At 35.9% G+C, this 27,199-nt stretch overlaps 1 protein-coding gene across 1 annotated transcript in view; it reads left to right on the top strand.

The window, feature by feature from the left end:
- Positions 1 to 27,199, top strand: part of IQUB (IQ motif and ubiquitin domain containing) — a 57,928-nt gene that overhangs the window by 5,665 nt on the left and 25,064 nt on the right. Inside the window, exons 3-7 of the mRNA XM_015067305.3 lie at positions 2,248 to 2,382; positions 5,370 to 5,531; positions 5,619 to 5,791; positions 6,341 to 6,496; positions 18,875 to 19,085. Coding sequence (XP_014922791.1) covers positions 2,248 to 2,382; positions 5,370 to 5,531; positions 5,619 to 5,791; positions 6,341 to 6,496; positions 18,875 to 19,085 — 837 coding nt within the window. The remainder of the gene's footprint in view (positions 1 to 2,247; positions 2,383 to 5,369; positions 5,532 to 5,618; positions 5,792 to 6,340; positions 6,497 to 18,874; positions 19,086 to 27,199) is intronic.

The following is a 27,199-nucleotide window of genomic DNA, read 5'->3' on the forward strand; positions in this document are numbered from 1 at the left end:
CACTGATTGCTCCTCCTCTCTCTTGTCCATAAGTTTTGAAATTGTTCATGCATAGGGTGAAGAACATGGGCTATCATTTAACAATTAAATAGCAGCTTAGTTTGGCTGGTAAAATGTAGCTTTTGAATCCAGTGGGGGCAGTGTATCCTTGTGTGGCACGTCAATACAAGTAAAGAATGAGAAGGAGGAAGGAGAAGAAAGTAATCAAGCCCAATTATACGTAACTGAAGCTGTTATCCTTCAGTTTCATTATTCACAATAAATTTAGGCTCCATTTGTTTGTTTATTTTTTAAAGTAATCTGTACGCCCAACGTGGGTCTCGAACTCATAACCCTGAAATCAAGAGTCGCATGCTGTACCAGCTGAGCTAGCCAGGCACCCTGGGCTCTATTTTTTGATATTTCTGTGATTTCCTGATACTTTAGCTTTTAACAAACACATGGTGATTAAGATAAAGTTGTCTTGGTCCTGTACTTCCTGAGACTCATAAATTCCTTCACATACCACTCCTTCCCAAAGCTTAGGAAGTCACTGCTATGAAAATTTTAAAATATATTAACCATAGAATTTTGAATCCATAAAACAGCTAAAATAGCCTTCTGATAATATCTGTGAAAGTGTTTTCTTTGTTGATAGCTGTGAAAACAAGTTTTAACAATCTCAATCTTAACATTGACAGTACCTAGTTAAATTTCATTCTGAGATTTAAAAAAAAAAGTTTTTTTAATGTTTATTTTTGAGAGATTGAGAGACAGAGTATCAGTGGGGGAGGAGCAGAGAGAGAGGGAGACACCGAATCTGGAGCAGGCTCCAGACTCTGAGCTGTCAGCACAGAGCCTGACATGGGGCTCGAACCCACGTACCATGAAATCATGACCTGAGCTGAAGTTGGACGCTCAGCCGACTGAGTCACCCAGGCGCCCCTCATTCTGAGATTATTAATAAATATCTCATTTAGCTTTATGAAAATTGTCATGTGTCAGGCATCTAGAAGTATACAAAACTTTTTTGGCCTACAATGTGCACTCTACCCTCCAACTTACTTATTACATCTTCTCCATTATAATTTAAAGTCTATAGATGTAAGAGAAGAACGTTTACCCCAGTATAATCAGCTTTTAAATACTATGTTTCCCTCCTATAATTTGTGAACAGATAGTCATTTTATAATAAGTTTTTTGTTATCAACTTGTGTCTTGATTTCCTATTTTATAGAATGTGTAATGAACTGTATAATGTCCATTTTTGTGAAAAGTAGATTTGTGTGCAGTTATTCTAGATGTTTGTAATGAACAGTGATTTCCTGCCTTGCATTTTGGCAATATAGACATAAATCAATTATGGGAGGAAGAATGGGGCACCTGGGTGGCTCAGTCAGTTAGGCGCCCGACTCCTGGTTTCAGCTCAGGTCATGATCTCGTGGTTTGTGAGTTCGAGGCTCACATTGGGCTCTGCACTGACAGTGTGGAATCTGCTTGAGATTCTCTTTCCCTCTGTCTGTACCTCCTCTGCTCACTTGCTCTCTCTCTCTCTCTCAACATAAATACACATTTAAAAAATTATGGGAAGAGGAATGGACTTAGTATTAGACACCTTATATTTTGAAAATTTCTTTATTGACTTTTCTTAACTTCATGAATAATCACTGATTTACTAATGCATGCTATCAATGTGTAATCGAAGTATGCACATTCATAAGTTCAGGGACACCCTCTAGGTCTTAGGGTCTCCCCTTCCAATACTCAGTACACAGAAATGCTTGAGTTTCTGAGATGCTCCTGTGTTTATATCTGAGTAATGTAATACCAGATACCAAAACCAAATTAGTACCAAATAATACCAGTATAACACCAGATATTGGAAATCTTTAAAAGTAGTTTAGCTTTATTTCTTTCTTATTTCTTGTGGCATTTTGAGCAAAGAGGTAATCTTGAAAGTGCATTGATCCTCATAGCAGAGACTGGAATAATGATCTGAACTTTTAAGCTAGAGTTGGGGGAGCAGGTATTGACTACTGATGCTAATTCTTGAGATTCTGAGTTAATTTTCAAAACCAAAACTGAATGTCACTTCTCATAGCATTTGAAAAGTAACTCTTATCATGGAGGTACAGTGGGGGAACATGGCAGAGGCAACCTGCATTCTATGTGGTTAAAAATTGTCCCATAATTTTCTATCTGCTTATGCACTGGGTTGCTGACCCTTGCTTTTGACTATGATTCTTTCTTTTCTCTTTTTATCTACAGTAAAAGTTGTACTTTTTCCTGTGGGCCAGGAAGTTATAATGCCTTTTAAAATAGACTCCATTGTAAAGTACCTCAAGGATCATTTTTCATACGTATTAAGTATCCCATCTAACGTACTGCAGATGAGATATTCAGGTAAGCTTGGAAGCGAATAAAACTTATCAAGACTTCTTTAGTTTTAATGTGTAGATAAACAAGATCTTTAATTTGTTAAATGAAATATCTTGATATTTACTATTTGAACATTATATTGTGATTATACATTCATTCAACTCATTTTTATTGAGTACATATTTGTTCTAAATACTTTGCTAAGAACTGAAGATGTAGAGAAACATGAAACAAAACTTTGTCGGTTTACAGACTAGTCAGAAAGATGATATATGCAATAGTTAACCACATAATGTGCAAATGTTTTAATGGAGATATGCTCAAAAAGCTGTGAGAACAGAGAGGAAGGAAACCGGGAGGTTCTAGAAAGCTTCATTTAATAAAAGTGACAATACGTGAGCTGAGTCCCAAAGAGGTGAGAAAACCTGGGACTTCAGGGAAGTGGTAAGAAGTTTAGAGTGGCTGGAAGTAGATGCTGTGTGGTGAGTAGGAGGCAATGAGGTTGAAAGAAGTGGATAAGGATGAGCATGTATAAAATAAGAAGAGGCCTGAAAATGATTTATCTGTCAGTCCTTATACAGTAAGGTGAATTCACATTCCCTGATGTTCAAGTTTACTTATATTTTGTGGGCAATATTGGCCAGCCCGCTTTATAGTAGCTTTGTGTCATGGGAGGATTTAGTCTTTGTAACTGTGATATAATTAGTAAAACCATGATAATTAAATAAATGTTTCTATAGAATATGTCTGCACAGATCCTAATATTTTCATTTTAAAAGTTTTGGTACTAACTTAAAAAGATGCCACCAAAAAGTTTCCAGGGAAATAAGAACATTTTTTGTGTGTGGGAAAATCCTAAATACTAAAAAGGATTAAGCCACACCTGTTAAGTTCCTCCTTGTCAAATCAGAGAAAATAATCAGTTCAATTTCAAAATTATTTTTAGAAAACTATTATAATGAATGTGCTGTAATACTAAGATGTTCATGTATTCAAACAACTGATTATTAAGGTTGGTTAGGGAAACAATACTAAAATTTAAACTTATTAGTAATAACAATCATGATAGTTAATTTATTGAGCACATATTGTGTACTAGTCCTATAAAATGTTTTGCCTATATTATCACATTATCATTCAACCCACATAACAACCCTTTGACATAGGTATTATTATTAACTTTTTTTTTTGAAAGAAGGAAACTAAAGCTTGGGAAACTAGCATAAATTCACATAGCTAATGAGTGTTAGAGTCTGAACTTAAACATAGGTATGACTCCAAAAAGGGAATTGGAAATTGTTTGGCATTATATACAAGGTGAAGTTCAAAACTGGAGAAGAGAGAGCACTTTGAGACTGGAGTAGCTAACTAGTGGTACCTGAGACTAATCTTTGTTCTTTGCACTTCATGACCTTTCTTCTTTATGTGTAAGTGCCAGGCATCACCACTGGGTAACAGGGTTATGTCAGCCATGATAATTAAAGAGCTTGATTCTGTGTCAATCGCCCTCTAAGACAGGTGCTTCTCCTAGTACTAGAATTGGAGTTCAAATTGGGACTAAGCCTACTATACAAACTAGAGGAATGTAGAGAAGAAGGCTCTGGGAATCTATATTCATTTTCTATAGCTGTTATAACAACCACAAGCTTAGTAACTTAAAGCGACACATGACTTCTCTTATTGCTCTCGAGGCCAGAAATCCTAGATCACTTTCACTCACATGAAGCTGACATACAGGCAGGGCTGTTCTCCCTCTGGAGGTTCTGGGGACAATCTGCTCCCTTGTCTTTTCCACTTCTAGAGTTGTATACCTTGCATTCATTGGCTTGTCGCCCCCTTCCTCCATCTAAAGCAAGCAGAAGAACATCTTCAAATCTCTCTCTGCTTCTGTCTTATCATCTTCTCTATAGTCACATCTCCCTTCCTTCCTCTGTAAAGGCATTTGTGATTACATTTAGAACACACTTAGATAATCCAGGATAATCTCCTGATTTCAAAAATTTTAACTTAATAAAATTTGCAGTCATCTTTGCCATATAAGGTAACATTCATTGGTTCTGGGGATTAAGACATGGATATATTCTGGGGCCATTATTCAACCTATTACAAAGCCCGTATAACATTCATGTTAATTTTCTAAGTTAAGAATTTGGGGTGTGGAATTGAAACTCAAGGATCTTTATACTTTCTTAAACATAGCAAAAATAAACTGGTGGTATCTGATATATTTCTAAGAATTAATGTAACAAAACCTTTGCTATGTTCAAATTCCCAATTGTAATTTAGGATGACCATTCATTGGAAGAGTCATATATATTCTATCAAAACAGCAGCCAATAACATTACACATATTTTTGTATTCCTTAAAATAGAGAAATAAAATTGCAGTCAATTTATAGAATAAACCAATGAAGGGGATAGAAGTAAAAAAGATACAAAATAACATAAAAATATAGTGGTGTACACTTTTTCCAGCACAAAGCTGAAGCTTAACTCTACTTTTCCATGAATTTACTAATATGAGTTCCTGATTATAGAAACAGAAAGAGAAGGATTCTTTGGAACTCTGAGTATATGCTTTTCTGCATTGGAGACAGGAGTGGGTATTACAATAATCAAATTTTCCCTGAATTAGATATGTCCTGTGCTTACACACATTGTGATTTTTTTTAGAGAATCAATGTTTAGAATACGATTTTACTCATAGAATATGTTTTTACTTTAAAATATCTATAGAGTTGCATGCTTATTATATATTTGTGTTTCTGATGAGAAATCCTGTGAGAGTTATAGCTTTATTTATAATGTGGAATTCTTGCATCTTAACTTTTCCCATTGTGGAGTTTTCTGTATTAACATTATAGTAAGGGGTGGACATCATCAATATTCTATTAAGTAATTAAACTATATGTGTTCATAGAATCATCTTCGATGTTTTTGATCCCCTTAAAATGAGTACATATAGTTATTTCTTTGTCATACACTTCTTATAGTTTCATGTCATTTTTTAGGAATAATCCTTAAAAATAATGAGACCCTACTACAACATGGAGTTAAGCCACAGGATATTGTACAAGTGGAAATCTTTTCTACAGATCCAGATCTATTTCCAATCAAAAGAGTAGATGGATTAAGTGATGCTTCTCACATCATAACTGTCAGAGTACAAACTGGTTAGTTATTTGATGTCTTTTAGATAAAGTATTTTAGAGTCCCTTTGTAGGTGAGCTTTCATTCAGTCTTGGTTTTTACCTCTTTAGGCATTGCTCAGTACCAGGACGTAGCTGTTGAGATTATAAAATCTGACTTTCACAAACCATTTCTTGGTGGATTCAGACATAGAATAACAGGAGTAGAATATCACAATGCTGGAACACAAACTGTACCTAAAAAGATTACCAAAAAAGACTATGCATTTTGTAGGGATACCCAGGTAAGAGTTTTATTTTCCTATGGAGATTTTTGAAACTGCAGAATCAACAAATGTTCTGTATACCTGTCTAAAGTATTCCCCATTTGCAACGATGTGGGTATGCTAAGTGAAATAAGTCTGTCAGAGAAAAGACAAATGCTATATGGTTTCACTCATATGTGGAATTTAACAAACAAAGAAGCAAAGAGGGGGAAAAAAGAGAGAGAGACGCAAACCAAAAAACAGACTCTTAACTATAGATAACAAACTGATGGTGATCAGAGGGAGGTGGGTGGGGGGATAGGTTGAATGGGTCATGGGGATTAGGATTACACTTGTGAGGAACACTGGGTGATGTATGGAAGTGTTGAATCACTATATTGTACATCTGGAACTAATATTACATTGTATGTTAACTAGAATTTAAATAAAAACTTAAAAAAATTAAAATCTTTCAAGGAATTATATGGCAATTAAAATAACAGAAAATTTACTAAACAGAAAAATGTGCTCTTTACTCACTTATATGTGTATATAGTGGATATTTAAATATTTATGTTTTTATTTTAGACAGTTTTTCAGAGAAAAAAGCTCCAGCAAACTACAAATACAACATCCACACAGATGACTAAAATTGGGGTGTATGTATCAAATATGACTGATAAACTGGTAACACCAGGAAAATATTTTTCAGCAGCAGAATACCATGCTCAAAGATTACAGGCGGTAAGATAACTTTTATCATGAGTGAATTTTAAAACTGAAGTATATAAGCCAGTTGTTCTGTGTGTGTTGCCTGCGTTTCTGTATTCCACACTAGTTTACGAAGAACACCTACGTGAGTGTTGTTAAAGAAAAAATTATTCATAACACATATTAAAGATGGTAAGGCAAACTTTTTCAAGAGGGGCTACTCCTTGGAGTTTTGTAGTAGGGAAAAGAGATTGGGCTCAACCCCAAATACAAAAACTGGGAAAACTGGAAATTTATAGCCAAGGAGTAGGGTAGGGGTCAATGGAAGGGAAATTACCATGAAAACATGAAAGGAAATGGGAGATCCTGGCTAACCCATTCTAACGGGATTTTTGCTGAAGGCAGGCCAGAGTGATTAGGCATCATCTGTTGGATATGAAGGAAGATGAGGAACCTGATCAAATATTGAGGATAATCACATATGAGGGTGGGGATTCTGGTTAAACTTACTTACCAGGATTTTGCTAAAATTGAACAATGCAGAGATGAACACAGAAGCCCAAAAGTTGAGGCCTAGTTGAAAAAATGCCTGATTAGAGTTTGGTCAAGGAGAGAATGTTTATCAGTCAGAATCATGTTTTACTGGTATTAAAAGCAGTTTTTATCTCCACATCCTCCCCCAACTCTTCCCCCCCCCCACCCCCACCAGCCCCCGTAAAAGGAACAAGAATTCTAAGTGCTCCTAATCCCTTCCTTTCCCTTAGAGATTCCCAGGGGTTTTGTGTGTTATGTTTGGCCATTATTGGTTTTGTCCATCTCTGTCCCTTAACCTTAACTCCTCTATCCCTTGGCCTTAATCCCTGGGACAGTAGAATCACCTAGGGAGCTTTCCAGAGTAATTGAAACCAAAAGCATACTAAAGTCTGTTTTCTCTGATATTGATATAATTGCCGCTCCAACTTTTTTATGTTACATTTGCATTGTCTTTTTCTGTCCTTTTACTTTCAATCTATTTGAGTCTGAATCTAGTGTGTATCTCTTGTAGACAGCATATAATTGGATCTTGTCTTTTTATCTAGTCTGATCATCTCCACCTTGTGATTGGAGTGTTTAAAACATTTATATTTAGTTTAATTATTGATAAGGTTGGATTATATCAGCCATTTGCTATTTGTTTTCTGTATGCTATTTGTCTCTCTTATTCTTTCTTCTTCCTTTACTGTCTTCTTTTATGTTAAATAGGTATTTTCTAATGTACCATTTTAATTCTTTTTTTTTATTTAAAACCTTTACTTTTAGTATAATATATACTTTAAAAAATATGCAATTCAATCATTTTTACTATATAAGCAGAGTTATACAACTGTTACCACAATCAATTTTAGAACATTTTCATCATCCTGGAAAAAAAATCCTGGACCCAATAGCTGTCAATCCCTATTTTCTGTCTTAGGAAACCACTGATCTACTTTCTGCCTGTATTGATTTGCCTATTCTGGATATTTCATATACAGGGAATCATACAATATGCAGCATTGAATAAATGTTTTTAATGTTTATTTTTGAGAGAGAGGGAGACAGACAAAGTGTGAACAGGGGAGGAGCAGAGAGAGGGAGATACAGAATCTGAAGCAGACTCTGAACTGTCAGCACAGAGCCTGATGCGGGGCTCGAACTCACAAACTGTGAGATCATGACCTGAGCCGAAGTCAGATGCTCAACTGACTGAGCCACCCAGGCACCCCACAATATGCAGTATTTTGTGATTGGCTATTTTTAAACGTAGCATAATGTTTTCATGGCTTATCCATGTTGTAACAGGTATCAATATTTCATTCCTTTATACTGCAGAATAATATTCCATTATAGGTACTCAATTGGATATACCTACTGTATCTATGCCAGTGTATATACTGTATTTTCTTTGTCTATTTACTGGTTGATGGACATTTGGGCTGTTTCCACTTATTGACCATTAGGAATAAAGCTGCCATAAACATTTATGTACTAATTTTTATGTGGACATATGTTTTCATTTCTCCCGGGGTATATGTCTAGGAGTATAATTTGTATCATATGGTGAATATAGATGTTTAACCATTTTAAGGAACTGTCAGACTGTTTTCCAAAGCAACTACACCATTTTATGTCCCACCAGAAGTATACAAGGATTCTAATATCTTCACATCCTCATCAACACTTGTTATTGTCTGTTTTTTTCATTATAGCTGCTCTAATAAAGTGAAGGGACAGCTCATTTGGTTTTGATCTATACACCATGATGACTAATGATACTGAATATCTTTTTATGTGCTTGTTAGCAACTTGTCTATATTCTTAAGAGAAATGTATATTCAGATCCTTTGCCATTTTTAATTGGGTTCTCTTCTTTATTATTGCTTTGTTGTTTTTTAAAATTTTTTTTTTTTTAGTTATTTCCTAAGTGGTTGCTCTAGTGTAATTTAGGGATTACAATATACATCTCAGTTTATAACAATATACTTGACAGTAATACTAACTAAAATCCAATAAAATACTGAAACTTTGCTCTAATAAAACTTCAATTTCAGGGGCGCCTGAATGGCTCAGTCAGTTAAGCATCCGACTTCAGCTCAGGTCATGATCTCATGGTCCTTGAGTTCGAGCCCCATGTCGGGCTCTAAGCTGACAGCTCAGAGCCTGGAGCCTGCTTCGGATTCTGTGTGTCCCTCTCTCTCTGATCCTCCCCCGTTCATGCTCTGTCTCTTTCTGTCTCAAAAATAAATAAACATTAAAAAAAAACCCTGCAATTTCATCCCTTCTCCTTTGTGCTATCACTGTTCTACAAATTTATATATTCTTTGTATATTTTAAGCTCTACAAATCCTTTTATAATTAACTGTTTTATGCAGTTGTCTTTTAAATAAGTTAATCATAGGAGATCCTGGGTGGCTCATTTAAGCATCTTACTTAAGCTCAGGTCATGATCTTGCGGTTTATGGGTTCAAGCCCGGCATCGGGCTCTGTGCTGACAGCTCAGAGCCTGGAACCTGCTTCGGATTCTGTGTCTCCCTCTCTCTCTGCCCCTCCCCTGCTTGCGCTCTCTTTCTCTCTCTCTTTCTCAAAAATAAATAAACATTTTTTTAAAAAATTAAAAAAAATAAGTTAATTGTAGAAAATAAGATATATATAGTCCTTGATATTTACCTATATAATTATCTTTTCTGGTGCTATTTATTTCTTCATTTGGGCTAAAATTAATATATAGTGTCATTTCCTTTCAGTCTAAAGAGCTCCCTTTAGTATATCTTGTGTATGCTTGTTTGCTTGATGGTATCCTGAATATCTCTGTTCATTTACCTTATTTTTTTCCCATCCCCTCAGGGCAGATAATTTCTAATGATGTATCATCACATTTATCATTTTTATTATTATAAAAATTATTATATTATTCAGATCTGTTTTTGAGCCTGTCCAATAGGTTTTAATTTAATTAAAATCCCAAAATTTTCATTTGGTTCTCTTTTTTAAATAATTTCTTTTTACTGATAATAATTTTTACTGATAAATAATAATATTTAACTGATAATAATTTCTTTTTACTAATTTTCTTTTTACTGATATTCTCTATTTTATGAATAATTGCCATCTTTCTTTTAACTTTTAAACTTTATTCCCTTTAGTTCTTTGAACATGTTTATCATATCTGCTTTGAAATCTTTGTAAGTCCAACATATTAGACCCCTCAGAGGCAGTTTCTATTGATTGGTATATTTTTCCATTCTAAATTGGTCATACTGTCTTCTTTTTGCTCTCATAATTTTGTTGTTGTTGTTGAAAACTAGACATTTTAAGTAACATTGTAGCAACTCTGTATCCTGTCCCTGTTTACTCCAGGGATTGATGTTATATCTGTCTTATATTTGTTTAGTGATTTGTATGGATTAATTAATTAGAGCAGTGGTTCTCAACTGGGAGTGATTTTGCTCCCCAGGCAACATTTACATTGTCTGGAGATATTTTTGATTATGACTTGAGGGTGAGGGTGCTAGTGTCATTTAATGGTAGAGGACACATATCGTGCCAAACATCCTATAACGCGTAGGAAACTCCAACCCCACTGCAGCAGCTGGTTATCTGGTCCAAAATATCAACAGTGCCATTGCTGAAACCTGCTTTAGAGTTTGTCTCTATCACAATATATGGCCATTGATTTCTCTGCTCAAAAGAAATGTTGTTGTTTTTCTTCTTGTAAGTCTGGCTTCCTAAGGGTTGCCCCTGATTTAACATAGCTTAATGGTTAGGTAATGATTGATCAAAGGCTGTGCTCAAATTCCTTGAGCTAGTAAAGCTTCCACTCTCACTAATGGATCCATGTGTTTGGAGGATGCATTGGAAGTTCAGACAAGTTTAGTTTATGATCATCCTGGCTTTTACTTTCTGCTGGGTTTTCTTCTTGCATTTCTTCTGCACAAGGCTTCACAGGCAGCCTGGGATATGTGAATAGGTAGGGCTTTCTCCAGTCTCTCCTGAGTATGTATTCATCCTTGTACATGTGTTCAGCCTTCAGACTACCAAGGATATTTGGGAAGTTATCAGGGCTCGCTGTGGCCTATCTCCTTTTCCTGATATCTCTGATTAATTTCTCACTAGTCTGCCTGTCTGTTGCTTGCTCCAGACTACAATCTCAGCTATCTGAGTTGCTGGCCTCTTTTTTTTTTTTTTTTTTTTTGCCACAGAGATTACTATTGTTTGTGACATTGCTTAGGGAGTATAGAGTTTTTCTTTGCTTCATTTTAAACCAATTCAACACCCTGAAAGTGGACACAGATGAATCCAGGGTGAGGAGAAGGAAGATACGAGAGCAGCCCCAACTTGAAATGCCATAGACTATTAGTGCTCCTACTTGAGGGTTAGTAATCTTTCTTCAATAAACATTTATTTGATGTATGCCTTTGGTCAATTTCCAGAATCCTGAAATGGTTATTATTATTTTTTTAAAAACAATTTTGTACAGTTTTATCATTCCTTTTTGGAGAGAGCATTTGATGAGACTTTTACTTTTCTAATCTGGTAGTCCTGCCCCCAGGCCCAAAGAGAATTTTCAGTGACCTATTTTGACATGACAGAATTTTCACAATTGAAATAAAGTATATTTTAATATACATAAAATATAAAATATATTTAAAAATATGAATCTCGGGGTGCCAGGTGGCTCAGTTGGTTAAGTGTCCAATTCTTGATCTCAGCTCAGATCTTGATCTCAGGGTCATGAGTTCAAGACCCGCAATGAGCTCCATGCTGGACATGAAGCCTACTAAGAAAAAAAAAAAAAATAGAATGAAATGAAATGAAATAAAATAAAATAAGAATCTCTTAGAAATTTATCAGGAATGTGTATGCACACACACACATTCCTTAAATTGTAATCTATAATCACTTGTATATATGGTCCAGTCACTATTATCTTCTTGTGTATTTTCCTAAAGGAGCTTGGCAGATGTCTGAGCCTGTATAGAATTGGCCCTATAGGTGATCTGTAGGCAAGGTGGATGCTCTTAGCTTGAGAAGATGTTCCCTGTCCATTTGTTGTTTGGTCTTTGGAAAGTCTGCTAGGCATTGCGGCTGGTGCAGGCTTTAAGGGTCTGGGGAAGGCAGGCTGGATTGGCTGCTCCACAGGAGTGTAGCTTGGAGAATGAGAAGGCCCGAGAACACAAAGGCTTCCTCCCATGCCCCAGCTTGTTTGTTACCGGATCACTCATATAACAACTACCATACTTTTCATCGCCTGCAAGTTCATTCTGTCAGTGGCCCTATGTTTGGCCTGAATGTGTCCTGGGGAACCTACCTCCATGAGGAAGCTAAGATATTACAACCTATGCAATAGGCTCATTAACTTGAAGGAGGGAAGCCAACCAGGGCAATTTGCCTGGCTTTTATTAAGGGAGATGCGGAAATAGAAATTTGATAGAAAGTAATACTCTGTCATATTATCATATTGGTGTATTTCCTTCAGTCATTTTCTACATGTATAAAACACATTTGAGACCACACTGTGTGTCAATGTGTCTTTAATTCATTACTGAATAACTTCTGGATTGGGTTGATAAATTTAAAAAATACCTATTTAGTCTCTTCCTACCCCAAATTGCTCAACTGAATTGCACACTTTTAACACTAGCTTTTGAAAGTGGAAAAGTCTACTTACTAGGTTTTGTGAAGGAAGATGTAGTACTGACTAGCAATCCTCCTTCCTTGCTGGGTATTTCTGGCAGATTCAAACTCAGTGTTAAGGTCCTCTTGGATTATGACTCAGCTTTGCTGGGTCTCTAGCTCCGGGCATCATTGGAACAGAAGCAGTCCATGGTGGTGACAAGGACTCAAGGCTAGTGCAACACAAGTACAAGTGTGTGAAAAGCTAAAGAATTTGTGCAGAATGTAAGTCAGTGCAGTGCTTCTTTCATTGAAAAAATGTTGCTGTGAGAAAAAAAGTCAACTAAATTAAATAGTGTGTTTGATTTACTCTGTAATGCAGGGTTCTTGAGGCCATTTGTAGCCTGGTAACAAGGTAAGAAGCCATGTGGGCCAGCAATAGAATCATAGGCCACATTTTGAGTACCACTGTGAGAATTTTTAAAACATTTTTTTAATATTTTATTTATTTTTGAGAGAGAGAGAGAGAGAGAGAGAGGAGGAGGGACAGAGAGGGAGACACAGAATCCAAAGCAGATTCCAGGCTCTGAGCTGTCAGCACAGAGCCTGATGTGGGGCTCAAACCCATGAACCATGAGATCATGACCTGAGCTGAAGTCAGACATTTAACTGACTGAGCCACCCAGGTGCCCCATTCATTGTGAGAATTTTAAATAGGTTCCTCCCCAATCAATGTCCACCCAGTGCTGAAGGCTGTTAAATCAAAAGATGCTCTTTGCTTTTTTACTTCTTTCTTTTTGAGACCCAGAAGAGAGCACCTAATTATTAGGGCCAAAGTTTGACTAATATTAAAACTACTAAAATTCTGGGGCACCTGGGTGGCTCAGTCAGTTATGGGCCTGACTCTTGATTTCAGCTCAGGTCATGATCTGACAGTTGTGAGATTGAGCCCCACATCAAACTGTGCTAGGCATGGAGTCTGTTTAAGATCCTCTCTCTCTCTCCCTCTGCCCCTTCCCTGCTCACTCTTGCACATTCTGTCTCTCTCTCTCTCTCTCTCTCTCAAAAAAATACTAAAATTCTTTGAATTAGAGTCTTACCAACTCCAATACACCATACATTTAGTGCTATTTATTTTTCAAAATTAAAAAGTTTTTATTGAGGTATCATTGACACGTAACATTATATTGGTTTCAGGTATACAACATAACAATTCGAAATACATGTGAAATGATCATCACAGTAAATTTAGTTACTGTCTGTCACCATACGTGGTTAAATTTTAGAATTTACTCTCTTGGCAACTTTCAAGTATGCTTCACAATATTATTGACTGTAATCACCATGATGTACATTATATACCCATGACTTACTTATTTCATAACTGGAAGTTTTCACCTCTTGACCCCCTTCACTCATTTCACCCATGCCCTTACCTTCCTGCCCTTTGACAACCACTATTCTGTTCTCTTCATCTATGATTTTTGTTTTGTTCATTTGTTTTGTTTTTTAGATCCCACATGTAAGTGAAATCATATGACATTTCTCTTTGACTTATTTCACTTAGCATAATTCCTTTAAGGTCCATCCATGTTGTCACAAATGGCAAGATTTCATTCTTTCTTATGACTGAGTAGTATTCCAGTGTGTGTGTGTGTCACATTTTCCGTATCCATTCATCCATCAATAGCCACTTAAATTATTTCCATGTCTTGGCTATTATAAATAATGCTTCAGTGAACATAAGAGTTAATATATCTTTTTCAATTAGTGTTTCCTCTTCTTTAGATAAATACCCAGAAGTGGAATTGTTGAATCAAATGGTAGTTTAATTTTTTGAGAAACCTCTATATTGTTTTCCATAGTGACTGTACCAATTTACATTCTTACCAACAGGGCACAAGAGTTCCTTTTTCTCCACATCCATGCCAACACTTTTTATTTCTTATCTTTTTGATGATAGCCATTCTAACAGGTAGAAGGTGATATCTCATTGTGGTTTTGATTTGCATTTTCCACATGATGAGTGATGTTGAGCATCTTTTCATATGTCTGTTGGCCATCTGGATGTCTTTGGGAAGATGTCTATTCATTGGCCATCTGGATGTCTTTGGGAAGATGTCTATTCAGATCCTCTGCCCATTTTTAAATTGGATTGTTTATTATGATTATTTTTTTGCATTTGAGTTTTAGGAGTTTTTATGTTTTAGATATTAACCCCTTTTCAGATATATGATTTTCAAATAGTTTCTCCCATTCAGTAAGTTGTCTTTTCATTTTGTTGATGGTTTCCTTTGATGTGCAAACGCTTTTTAGTTTGATATAGTCCCATTTGTTAATTTTTGTTTTGTTACCTTTGCTTTTGGAGTCGGATTTAAAAAATTATTGCCAAGACTTGTGTCAAGTAGCTTACCACCTATGTTTTTTCTAGAAATTGTTTTGGTTTCAGGTCTTACATTCAAGTCTTTAATACAATTTGAAGTAATTTTTTCTGTATAGTGTGAGATAATGGTCTAGTTTCATTCTTTTGCATGTTACTGTCCAGTTTTCCCAGTAGCATTTATTGAAGAGACCATCCTTCCCCATTGTATATTCTTGCCTCCTCTGTTGTAAATTAGTTGGCCACGTATGTATGAGTTTATTTCTGTGTTCTCTATTCTGTTCCATTGATCTATAGTTCTGTTTTTATGCCAATATATAGTGTTTTGATTACTATAGATTTGCATTGTAGTTTCAAATCAGGAAGTATGGTATCTCCAGCTTTGTTCCTTTGGTAACAAAGTTAAGAGAGATGTGGAATGTTCCTTTGCTGAAGTTCAGCATGTTTGTTGTAAGTTAAGGTGCTTCTCTCTGTCAAACTGACATAGATCCTCCTGCCAAGAGTGGGATGCTTCATTTTTGGTTATCTAATTTCAAACAGCAAAGTTTCTGATAGATTAGTATTTTAGAGTACTAAGTTTCTCAGTGTGCACAGAATAATAGTATTCACTCAAAGGAGGGGATTGTTAGGACATTTTATAGCTGTAGTATGTCCTTGGAAGAAATATTGTTTCCTGTTAATTTCATAGCTGACAATTAATGCTTGTTATTCCAGCCTGATAGATTTTTATGTTCTCAGTCCAAACTAATTTTTATTTTTTGACTGTACAGGGCTTGGATGGTAGCTCTGTGATATCATCAAGAACCTAAACTCCTTTTACCTTTCCATTCCATTAATCTTGTGAGCTTATAACTTACATGATAATGCAATGGTTAGTCAACCTTCAGCATAATGTCTGCAATCTATGCAGGAAGAAGGGAGAGGTCAAGGGAGCATGAGCCATATATGTTACCTTCAGGAGTTTTCCCTGCAAGCCCCACCCAGTGCCTTCCAGTTACATCTCATTGGCCCAAACTGTGTCATGTGATTGTGCTCACTGCGAGTGTGTGACAAATACATTTTTAAAGTTTCATATTGTTGTTCCTCAATAAGATTGAGGTTTCTTATTAAGGAAGTAGGAGAGAATGGATATTAGGTGGGGAGATGGAAGTCTCTACAACACTTTCCAAACTCCAGTAAAATGGTATTAAAGGACTAAAAAAATGTAAACATACAGGAACGAAGAATACATGAAAAGAGAGAAGAGTGTCAGTCAGTTATTTCAAAGTTGTAAAGCAGATGGAGAAATGTTAACTTGACTTACTTAAGCTGAGGAAGTGAAACTCTAAATGCCTGCCAAGGGGGCTGGCATCAAGAACCAAACTGCTTTGCCCCATACAACCTTGGAAGGTGAATAGGAGTTTTCTAGGGAGGTGAAAGTGGGATGTGAGTTGTACACAGAGGGATGGGTTAAAAGCCAGTATAGGAGGAAATTTCCACGTAGTAAGTTCTTTTGTCTTCACTGACTCCTTTCTACTTGTATCATATTTACTTTATTCTTGAGCTTCTTGATTTCATGCTTGTATTTATTTTAAATCTTTTTTGTTTTAAGCAATATTATATATGACTATTGATATTTTTGTACTCATTCTTGCCATCTCATTTTGGTTTTTATTTATTATTCACATTTTGTTTGTTTTTTCTTTTACCAGCCTTTTCTTCTTTTCGTTAGTTTGACTAAACATTTTCTTTCTTTTTTTTTTTTTTTTTGTTCTTTCATAGTTGAAAGCAGGTCCTTTGTTTCTGTTTTTCTAATGGTTCCTTATAAAAATTAAAAAATTTTTTGTTTCCTAAATTTTTTATGCCAAAGGCATACTTAATCAGGCTCTATCTTTTCCATGAATAAGTCAAGGTCCTTAGCAAGGTTTTCTGTTTTTCGTTTCCTTGCCCTCTCCCTCATTCCTCCTAGCCAGTCAGATTGGATCTGGAATTATAATTATATACATATATGTATGTATATAATTATAATTATATGTATAATTTACTTTATAATTTACTATATATTTATAACTTCACTTTGTTGTTTGATATATTTATATTGATATATATGACTTTTTCCAAATAAGATGTATCTAGCTTGATAACTCTTTTGGAAATGTTTTCTCAGTTCTTTAATCTTTCCATTTTAACTTATTTTTCTTGCTAGAACACATTCTCTAGTAATTTTTTCAGAGATGATGCCTGGGAGATAAACCTCTTAGTCCTGTTGAATCAACCTCATTCTTGAAGTTGAATTTGAGTCCACATAGATAGATTTAAACTTGTTTTCAAAATTATTTTTCTTTATAACACTGAAGCCCTATTTGATTAAAAGTCTGATGTCAGTTTTGCATTTCTTTGTTTCCTCTTTCTGGAAGCTTTTAGGGTTTTTACTTTATCTCTAGTAATCTTATTGTGATATGCTTGAGATTTGGCCGTGAGCCCTTTCTATCTGAGAGCTTATGTCTTTAGTTTGGAGACATGTTCTTTTAGTATATTTGGAGTAATTTCTCTGGTCAACTTTCTTCATTCTGTCTGGAGCTTGCTGGTCTGACCACCACTCTTAGGGAACCACTGTTCTGGTATTTCTGTTCACACAAAAGTAAACTTTTCTTTGTTGAATGAGGAGGAGCCTTATATTTTGTGGGTTCTTCCCAAATGTTTGGTTATTCCTGGGTGTGTAGACAGGGTATTTGAGATCCCTTATGTCCAGTGTGCTATGCGTATTTGTTTACCGCAGTGGTTTTAGGGGATGGCCAAGGCTTGATTCTGGAAGAGAGCTAGTTTTATGAAGAAGGGGCTTCTACTCATCGTGGGTGTCACCCACGGGTGTGGTTTCCCTAGATTGTTTTAGAGAAGCCTGTCCTTTTGGCATTTTTCAAGCAGTCACTTTGCCATTTGCCCTAACACACCTCTTCTGCTCACCGGATCCACTGGTTTAGGGCTTGAAACGGTCTTACAGACCCTTCTGTATTTTCTAGCCTGCTTCTCCATCTTCCCTGTACATGATTAGGCATAGATTCCTCTTCAATTTATTCTACCTGTCTCCCTTCTTGAGGGGATTCTTCAAAGTTTCTGTACCTTTGGAAGTCTCCGTTAGTTGATCCAGTGTCCTGATTTCTGCTTATATGATTTTCCGTGATTACCAGAGATTAGGTCACAGTAAAGGGATGTATCAGCATATTCTCTGTCCTCAATCTTGATCTAGCCTCTCCAAATTTTATTTTTATTTATGAGTTTAGTAAATAAAAAAATCTCTCAGTTATATGGCAAGTTTTTTGGGAATTTAGTACTATACTATAACTTCAGACATATTTATATTTCTCACAATTTAATAAATACTTGTTTTCTTAAACGGAGACTTTTATCTAACCTGCCTTTGGTAGTTACTACATATAACCTACCTGCTTTATGTTTAGGTAATGAAATTTTGTTTTAAATATGAGCCTAAGCTGATGGTAGTTAAGATAAACTAGAGATAATTAATATTAGTGACAATAATAGTATTTATTGAGGACTTGTGATGCACCAGCGTTAAGATAAGGGTGTTATATGGAGAATAAACCAAAATCAAACAAATAGTGACTCGCAGAGGAAATATTTAGACTAAGTTTTACCCCAGAGCCTATGCTTTTAAGCATTGTACTAACTACCTCCCAGGAAGGTGTATTTGCTAGATTTTGGAGTCAAATTGCTGATGTGCATTATCCACAGCTTATGTGTCCCTATGTGTGTGAGAATGTCTGGCATAGAGGGAAACCTAGACTCTCAGTTTGTTTAGTAGTTTTTGCATTGGAATAGAAATAATCACTATTGCCTTTTGTTCTTATCTGATATAGTTGATGGTAGACACTTTTTATTTCCTTTTAATTTAACTATAGGTAATAGTGTTACAGACTTACTATAGACGATGGCATGCTAAAGTCATGGTAGAGAATTTAAGAAGACAGAAAAGGTTAAGGTTGAAGTGGGAAGCAGAGGAAGAACAAAGGAAGATAAGAGAAAAAGAAGAATGGATGAAATTGGACTATCACCGGAGGCATAATCCTCAGACAAAAGAAGATTTTGAGCTTCTTTATAATGCACTGGAACGTAAGTTTGAAATAGGCTTTGCATAAAATATTAATTTTATAATTTTTCACTATTAGGAAAAGCAGGTGTATTAAAGACAAAAGGAAGGCCTTCTTATCTCAGGATGAGGTCTTGGGAATCTTGGCCTAGAGAATTTAAAGAGATGAATAATGTTTTACACCTGGGACAGGAATTAAGGTGGGAATAAATTGGGGATGCTTTTATATCAACAGTGGATAAATAAAATGTGCATACTGCTCTGTAAATTTTGTGGTTTAGTATATTATCTCATTCGATCATCCCCGTGAGATAAAAAGAGAAAGCATTGTCTAATCTGATTCTCTGATGGTCTTGGGAATTTGTGAATGCAGAACTGAACTGTCTTGAATCCCTCAATTCAGCATCCTGTCTCTGATTTCTGTTCTTTAGAGGAGGGCTTGGCAATACCTTTTAATTCCCACCCATTAATGATCAATATAGATGTATATTCTTTACACAATTGACGTTTATGCCTTATTTCTTCCACAGAATGTGTGTTAGTCATTGACACAATTAAAAGCTTCAGTTACTTGACAGGCCAAGCACTCCGTACTCAGGGCAATAGATACGCTCTTCTTGAAGTTGTTTCTCATTGCTCCCTTCCAATCTCAACTTAAATGTTGCCTACTCAGAGGCTTCTGTGACTGACAGTCCAACCTGGATATCCTGTTGTCATTTAATGGTTATCATTGCACACCAAACTTTTCATTTATATCACCACCACAATTTGTAATAATATATCTTTTTGTTTAGCATTAATTTTCACCAGTGGATTGCAAACTCCATGAGAGAATAACTTATTTATTTTTTTTGATGCTCTCACTTTTTCTCTGCTTAGCTCATATGCCCAACAAATATTGGCGGGTTGAATGAGTGAGTGAATGAAAGGGAACCCCAAGGATGTAATGCAGTTATCTCTGGCTTCCACTTTTCCGGTAGTACCAGCTAAAGTGCCAGGAAGTGGAACAGAGAGTTACTAATTACTTTAGATGCCAAAAAGTAGAGAAGTTGTGACAATGTAGAGGAATTTTCAAAATTAAAAATAGCCTCGGGGCACCTGGATGACTTAGTCAGTTAAACGTCTGACTCTTGGTTTTGGCTCTGGTCATGATCTCATGGTTCATGGGATCGAGCCCTGCAAGGGGCTTCGCGCTGGCAGCACAGAGCCTGCTTGGGATTTGACATTCTCTCTCTCCCTCTCTGTCTCCATCCCTCTCTTGCTGTGCTCTCTCTCTCTCTTTCAAAATAAATAAATGAAAGCTTAAAAATAAAATTAAGAGTAGCCTCAATAGTTTTTTTATTTGAGCAGGGTCTTTTCATCCAAAGAAATAACAGTGTTTGACTTCTCTATGATTATTTATGACATTAACTTTAAGCAAATTTTCTTAATATAACTTTTTATATACTGTTTGTGGGTGTTATTATATGTTCTGTTACTCAAGTCACCCTTCCTCTCTAACAGCAGTTTTAGGTGTCAGATATTGGGTCTATTAAATAGCTATATGGTAATATGCTATTCACCAAAAGATAACACAGTGAAACACTAGGTCTGATAAGCAGTGCTAATAAATTTATCTCTTTGGTAACATGCAAAATTGAGTGGCTTTAGGAACATGGCAGTGTTTGAGGTAACAGCCTGTTCCCTCAGCTTTTACATCTGCCTCGTCTTTCTCCTAATCATTGACCTCTGCAAATACTTTCTGTTTTACTTTAAACCTCACTTCTATTTTCATCCTCTCTCAGATGAAAACAAAGTTTACTTTTAAATGTTAAGAATTAAACAGAGAGTACTGTTGGCAAGATCTAGGAAAGATCTTATTGACAAGTATAAAACTAGAGTTCTGTTATAGCAGAACTCTATTCAAATAATATTCCAAATTCCTATCTGAACAAGCCCAAGGATATTATTATTTCGTTGGTTGACAGGCAGTTGTGTAAAACAACAGAAAATATGCTGAGTGAGGTTCTACCTTTTCTGCTTATTGGTGGTATTAACTTGGGCAAGTCACTTATTTTCTTTAGTCTCAGGTTCTTCATCTACAAAAGGACTTACTGATATCTGGCACGTCTATTTCACAGGGCTTTATGATATGTGAATAAATAAATGTTACATTTATGAAAGTACTTTAAAGGTGCAAAGAATTATGCATATATAGTTATGTTATAACTATAATTATTATTAGTTATTAATAGTTATTACAACTATAATGATTTTATATTTGTAAATAATTTTATACAGATTTTCTGTCTTAAAATAGAGCAGATATACTTTATATGGCTACACATGATTTATATGGAATAAAATGAAATTTCTTATATAAAAGAGGCATCTCTTTAGTTTTCTTCCAGCCCTAAAGTTCTAATTTAAAACTCTCAGAATAATAATTTTTAAGTTTTGTTCTAGTCTTTGAAACTGCTGCCCTCTTGTGGCTCATAGTAACACTTACATAGTTTAAATTAAAACTCCTTAAAGAAGTTCAGCTTTTCCTCTGGGTAATCTGTCCCTCAGTAATAAAAGCAAAACAGATCATTAACGAAAATTAATTGAACTACATAAGTTAATATAATGTATCAAAGTCAAGACTATTTCCAGGCAACACTATTTTATCTTTATGTTTGTTTGTTTTTTCTTACAGCAATATGTTGAGGATGACTCCTTTTATTGATCTGAATTGTCACTCTTATTTCAGACTCAGCATAGGGGTTATCATCTTTAGGAAACTTCTCTTGACAGCACAGATTGGGCTCAGAGCCTCTTTTCCTTGCCCACAATTCCCTGTAAACACCACTGTCTTAACTGTGTACATTTGTACTGAGGGTGCCTGATAGGACCCTTGCTCATTGTTGAATTGAATCTGCTAACCCTTTGCTTTGTTTTGACTTGTGCTAATGGCCTTTTCTGACTCTTCTCGGATTATTACTTCTGATCTCAAGGTACCTTGACTTCTAGCTTCTGGAGTCCACTGACATCATCTGGCTCTGGGTATTCAGTCTGAATCTTCCTTGGTTCTCTCCATGTAGGCTTGCAGTCTGTGAATGAGAATTTTAAAAAACCGATGCATATAAACTGCTACTGGTGGACAAAATCTTGTATGTTCTTCTATTTCTTGTTTGGAAATTGTAAGTTTAGAGCTCAGGAATTTTAGAATGTGTACAGACTTTAGGTGCTAAGTCCTATCCTTTCATTTTTTAATTAAAAAAAATTTTTTTTACATTTATTTATTTTTGAGAGACAGAGAGAAACAGAGCACAGGTGGGGGAGGGGCAGAGAGAGAAGGAGACACAGAATCTGAAGCAGGCTCCAGGCTCCAAGCTGTCAGCACAGAGCCCGATGCGGGCTCAAACCCACAAACCATGAGATCATGACCTGAGCTGAATTAGGATGCTTAACCGACTGAGCCACCCAGGCGCCCCTTTTCATTTTATAATTGAACTTCAGACCCTGGAAATTAGATGATTTGTCTGAGAAGATAAGTTAAGGAGATAAAATAAACATATTCTTTCAAATGAACCAATTCCTTTAATATCTTTTTCTTTAAAAATATTAGACACTCCTGGGTGGCTCAGTTGGTTAAGCAGCCGATGATTTTGGCTCAGGTCATGATCTCAGGGTCCTGAGATCGAACCCCACGTTGGGCTCTGTGCTGACTGCATGGAGCCTGCTTGAGATTCTCTCTTTCCTTTCTCTCTGCCTTTCTCTCTCTCTCAAAATAAATAAATAAACATTAAAAAAATATTGGTGGCTATTGATATCTGCTATGGGTTGAATTGTGTTTCCCCCCAAATTTACATGTTGAAGTCCTAAGCCCTAGCCTTTCAGAATGTGACTGAATTTGGAGATAGGACCTTCAAAAAAGCAATTCAGAAAAAATAAGGTTTTATGGATGAGCCCTAACCAGTATGACTAATATTCTTATAAGGAGAGATTAGGACACAAACAAACACATAGAGAAGATCATATAAAGACACTGAAGGATGATGGCCATTTAGAAGCCCAGGAGAGAGGTCTTCAGAAGAAACTAACCCTGCCATCACCTTGGTCTTGAACTTATCAATTCCAGAACTGTGAGGAAATAAACTTCTGTTGTTTAAGCCACCCAGTCTATGGTGCTTTGTTACGGCAACACTGGAAAATGAATTCAGCATTCCAATTTATTTGTTTGTTTGTTTTAATTATCATCATCCCTATGGAACATACCTTTTATGATATGGGGCAGCATCTCTCGTTTTCTTCAATGTCTTCTCTGTATAGTTCTGGAAACTGTCAATTCAGATAAAAAATAGGTTTTGTCCATCCACTCCTGATTCCTATGTGTGTCTATTCCTTATGAGTAGTTGGGACATGGTATTTTTCTGATGCCATGTTCCATTCCTTACTATAGGTTTACAGGGCCATCTAATGGAGAATTTTATTGGAATTAAAGACCATTATTTTCATTTCTTTTTTTATTAATTTTTTTTCTAATGTTTATTTAGTTTTGAGACAGAGAGAGACAGAGCATGAAAGGGGGAGGGTCAGAGAGAGAGGGAGACACAGAATCTGAAACAGGCTCCAGGCTCTGAGCTGTCAGCACAGAGCCCCACGTGGGGCTCGAACTCACGAACCGCTAGATCATGACCCCAGCCGAAGTTGGACGCTCAACCAACTGAGCCACCCAGGAGCCCCTAAAGACCATTATTTTCATTTCTAATTAGCTTCACTGGATTGTTTCCTTTTAAAAAGTCATACTATAATTTAAGCAAAATGTAAAGTCTGAATATATATATTCATATAAGTGAATTTGAGTGCATCTATCCAGACTCACCCGGTATTAATCTAGGAGAGTAGTATATTGCTCTTTGAGGTTGGCAGCATAGCTTAAATAATATCCTAGTGGCCTAAATTTATTACCAGTCCCAAAGGTTTCTGATGTAAAACTGGAAGTAAAATAGGCTTACTTATATCATTCAATTTTTATTTGCTTTCTGGGAACATTCATATAATCCCATAAGATAAATATTCTCAGTTATTATTTCCACAAGCAAGCAATTTTTCTTTTAATTCATACACTGCCTTTGGTTATATGGATTTTGTCAAGATTTTTAAAGTTCTTTTGGTTGGTAAAACTGCTCTTAAAGGATAAAGTCATCAATCATGGATTTCCTGGATTTTCACAACATAATTTAGCCCTTAAATTTACAACTCTTTTGCTGAAGACAATTTTGCTTTTAAATTTAAAAATCTTCTTTTTGAACAGACCAAGCTGTCCAGTGTCTGAATAATGTATTCCTGATAAAGGGCAAAGTGGATTCTTATAAAGAGTACCACTGGCCTGTCCTTGGCCTCATCAGGATGGTTTCAAATTGGAAGTCGAGAGGAAGAAGAAATAGTATGATAAAAACTGTAAAACTAGATGTTATAACAGACAGTGGTTATAACAGACGAGGGCCAGAAACAACACTTTAGATATTTACCTTCCAATGCAGACACTGGTGTTAAAGTAAATGTGAAATTTTAATAGAAGGAGGAAAATATACTTTGTAATTATATAAATTATATATAAATGTGATGTATTTTGAAATATCCCTGCAATACGATGAGAAAATAATCATGCCTGTAATATAACAACGGAAGACTACATTTACTTAATTAAATCATACCTGGTAGAAGATAAGAGGAATCTTGTGTCAAGAAGAGATCTATCTAGGGCCACCTGGGTGGCTCAGTCGGTTAAGCGTCCGACTTCGGCTCAGGTCATGATCTCGCGGTCTGTGAGTTCGAGCCCCACGTCGGGCTCTGGGCTGACAGCTCAGAGCCTGGAACCTGTTTCCGATTCTGTGTCTCCCTCTCTCTGACCCTCCCCCGTTCATGCTCTGTCTCTCTCTGTCTCAGAAATAAATAAACATTAAAAAAAAAATTAAAAAAAAAAAGAAGAGATCTATCTAAAGGAAGTCTTTATGCCTAATGGTGAAAAATGTCAGGCTTTTGAGTAAAAATAAGTAGAAAGAGAAGTGAAAATTCTGTCCTCATGGAAGAATTTTATAGTGTCTCCAACTAGGGAGAGGCAAGGAGATATTTAGGGCCTTCAAGAAGCATTGTGTCTTTCTCACTTTTGTATGAACCATTGAAATTTATAGAGTTCCTGTCACATAATTGCTCAATACTTATTTTTGAGTGTTTTGAATTGACAAAGAAACGATAAAGTTTTGGCAGGTATAGTAACCAGATCAGGCAAATGAGTTTTTTAAAGTTCAGAGAAAAAATAGGTTTGATTCTATGGCCAGGGAATGCAGTTCATGAGACTCTGAAACTTTGTCATTCTGACAGTGTAATAATAAATTATCTCCATGAAAAGGGAAAGAATTAGATAGCTGGTTAGTAAGTGTGGCTTTCAGTAGTAGACCAACTAATCAATTCATAGAGAGAGACTGTCCAATGAAAAGATTACATGTTTTTGAAAAGTGGGAGAGCAGTGCTTAAGAGTCTGTAACATGGAACCAGACTGCCAGAGTTTGAGTCTTGGTGCCACTTGGACAAGTCTCTGTTTTCCTTAGTTTCCTTTTCTGTAAAAGAGGGGATAATAGTAGCACCTCCTTCACTGGTTTGTCAGGAGATTAAATGAGCTCATATGCACGAGGAGCTTGAGACAGAGCCTGACACATAGTAACCAGCACTCCATGGTAACCACCACTAACATGGTGTTAGTGTTATTTTTATTGTATTGTTTAGTTAGAAAAGAGGGGCCTAGGAATCAAAAAGCAAACAGGAGATGAAGTAAATAGTACAGTAAGAAAAAAAACAACAGGATTTTGTTCTCAGAGCAGCCTTAAGAATAGAAAGGAAGCTAAGGCAAAGTCTACACCTTAAAACCACGGTTCCTGTGTCTATTGAGAGAGAAGAGAATGAGACGTTGTAAGAGAGGTTGTTGTAGTTAAGCCAGCGTATTCTCGTGTGTTCTGGGGTGACGGTGACTTGAACAAAACCAAAGCTGTGTAAACCTGCACGGGTGGAGGACAGGTGCCAGGAGGACACTTGCCACCTGCGGGAAGGTGTCCATGAATGTCCTGCTCGTGAAAGTGCACGTGCAGGAGATCCTCTGTAAATTCCAGACTGAGGTTACTACATGTACAATAACAAGGATGACTCAAAATGTGACACGAAAACATTTTCAGGAACAGTTCTGAATATCTGAAAACTTAGAATGAACTGAAGCTTACGATAAATGTCAAAGACTACAGTGACTTTTTGGAATGTTTGTTCAGAATAAAGAACAATAGGTTGTTGCTTCAATTTTTGTTTGCTTCCATGTTCTATGAAGAACATAGATCAACCATGGTTGAATGAGTTCAGGTGCCCAGTCCTTGTGTGTTTATCCAGGTATCAAAGCCACTCCTAGTTACTTAAATAATAATGGGGAATGAGAGAAGTACCCAGCAGACATGATTTTCCAGAGGAGGTGTATGAGTAACTGTCACAAACATTATAGCTTTTTGTAAATCTTCCCCTGCCCTGACACACTTTTCAGAGGTACCTGATTTGAATCTCAGGCTTATTTCTGCAAAGTTCCCCAAAATTGTGTTACTTCAATTTTTTAGCATCCTATCCATTTTGATATGTAGTAGGGCTTTTTTTTTCTTAATAGTTGACAGTCTTACTTTTAACTTCTTTGTTTAAATTTTATTTTTGTTGGTATTTGTTACATTTCCAAGCAGTTGGGACTATTCTTTTTAAACTTTTGTTTTTAATTCTAGTTTAATTGTACAGTATCAAAATGCAGTTTTGGCATTTCTGATTTGGGGAATTTGTTTTCTTTTATTCCTGCTGCTAGAATTTGTATAAATTTAATGCTTCATAGAGCTTTGAAAATAGGTATATTTTCAGCCTTTGTTGGTCAGAGCTTGAATCATTTAAATTTGTTAATCATATTGTTTAAACTTTTTAATGCTTTTAATACTTCTTTACTTGAAACAGATCGACTCATTTGTATTTTAATTATGTTTATATAAATAAAGTATGCTCACTCCAGGAGTATTTATAACTGATAGAAGTTTTGCTTTACAAGTTAGATGGGATGTGATTTTGCGTATAGCATTCACGAGGGTCATACCTTTCATCA

Source organism: Acinonyx jubatus, chromosome A2 (genome assembly GCF_027475565.1).
Source record: "Acinonyx jubatus isolate Ajub_Pintada_27869175 chromosome A2, VMU_Ajub_asm_v1.0, whole genome shotgun sequence".
NCBI classification, from domain to species: domain Eukaryota; kingdom Metazoa; phylum Chordata; class Mammalia; order Carnivora; family Felidae; genus Acinonyx; species Acinonyx jubatus.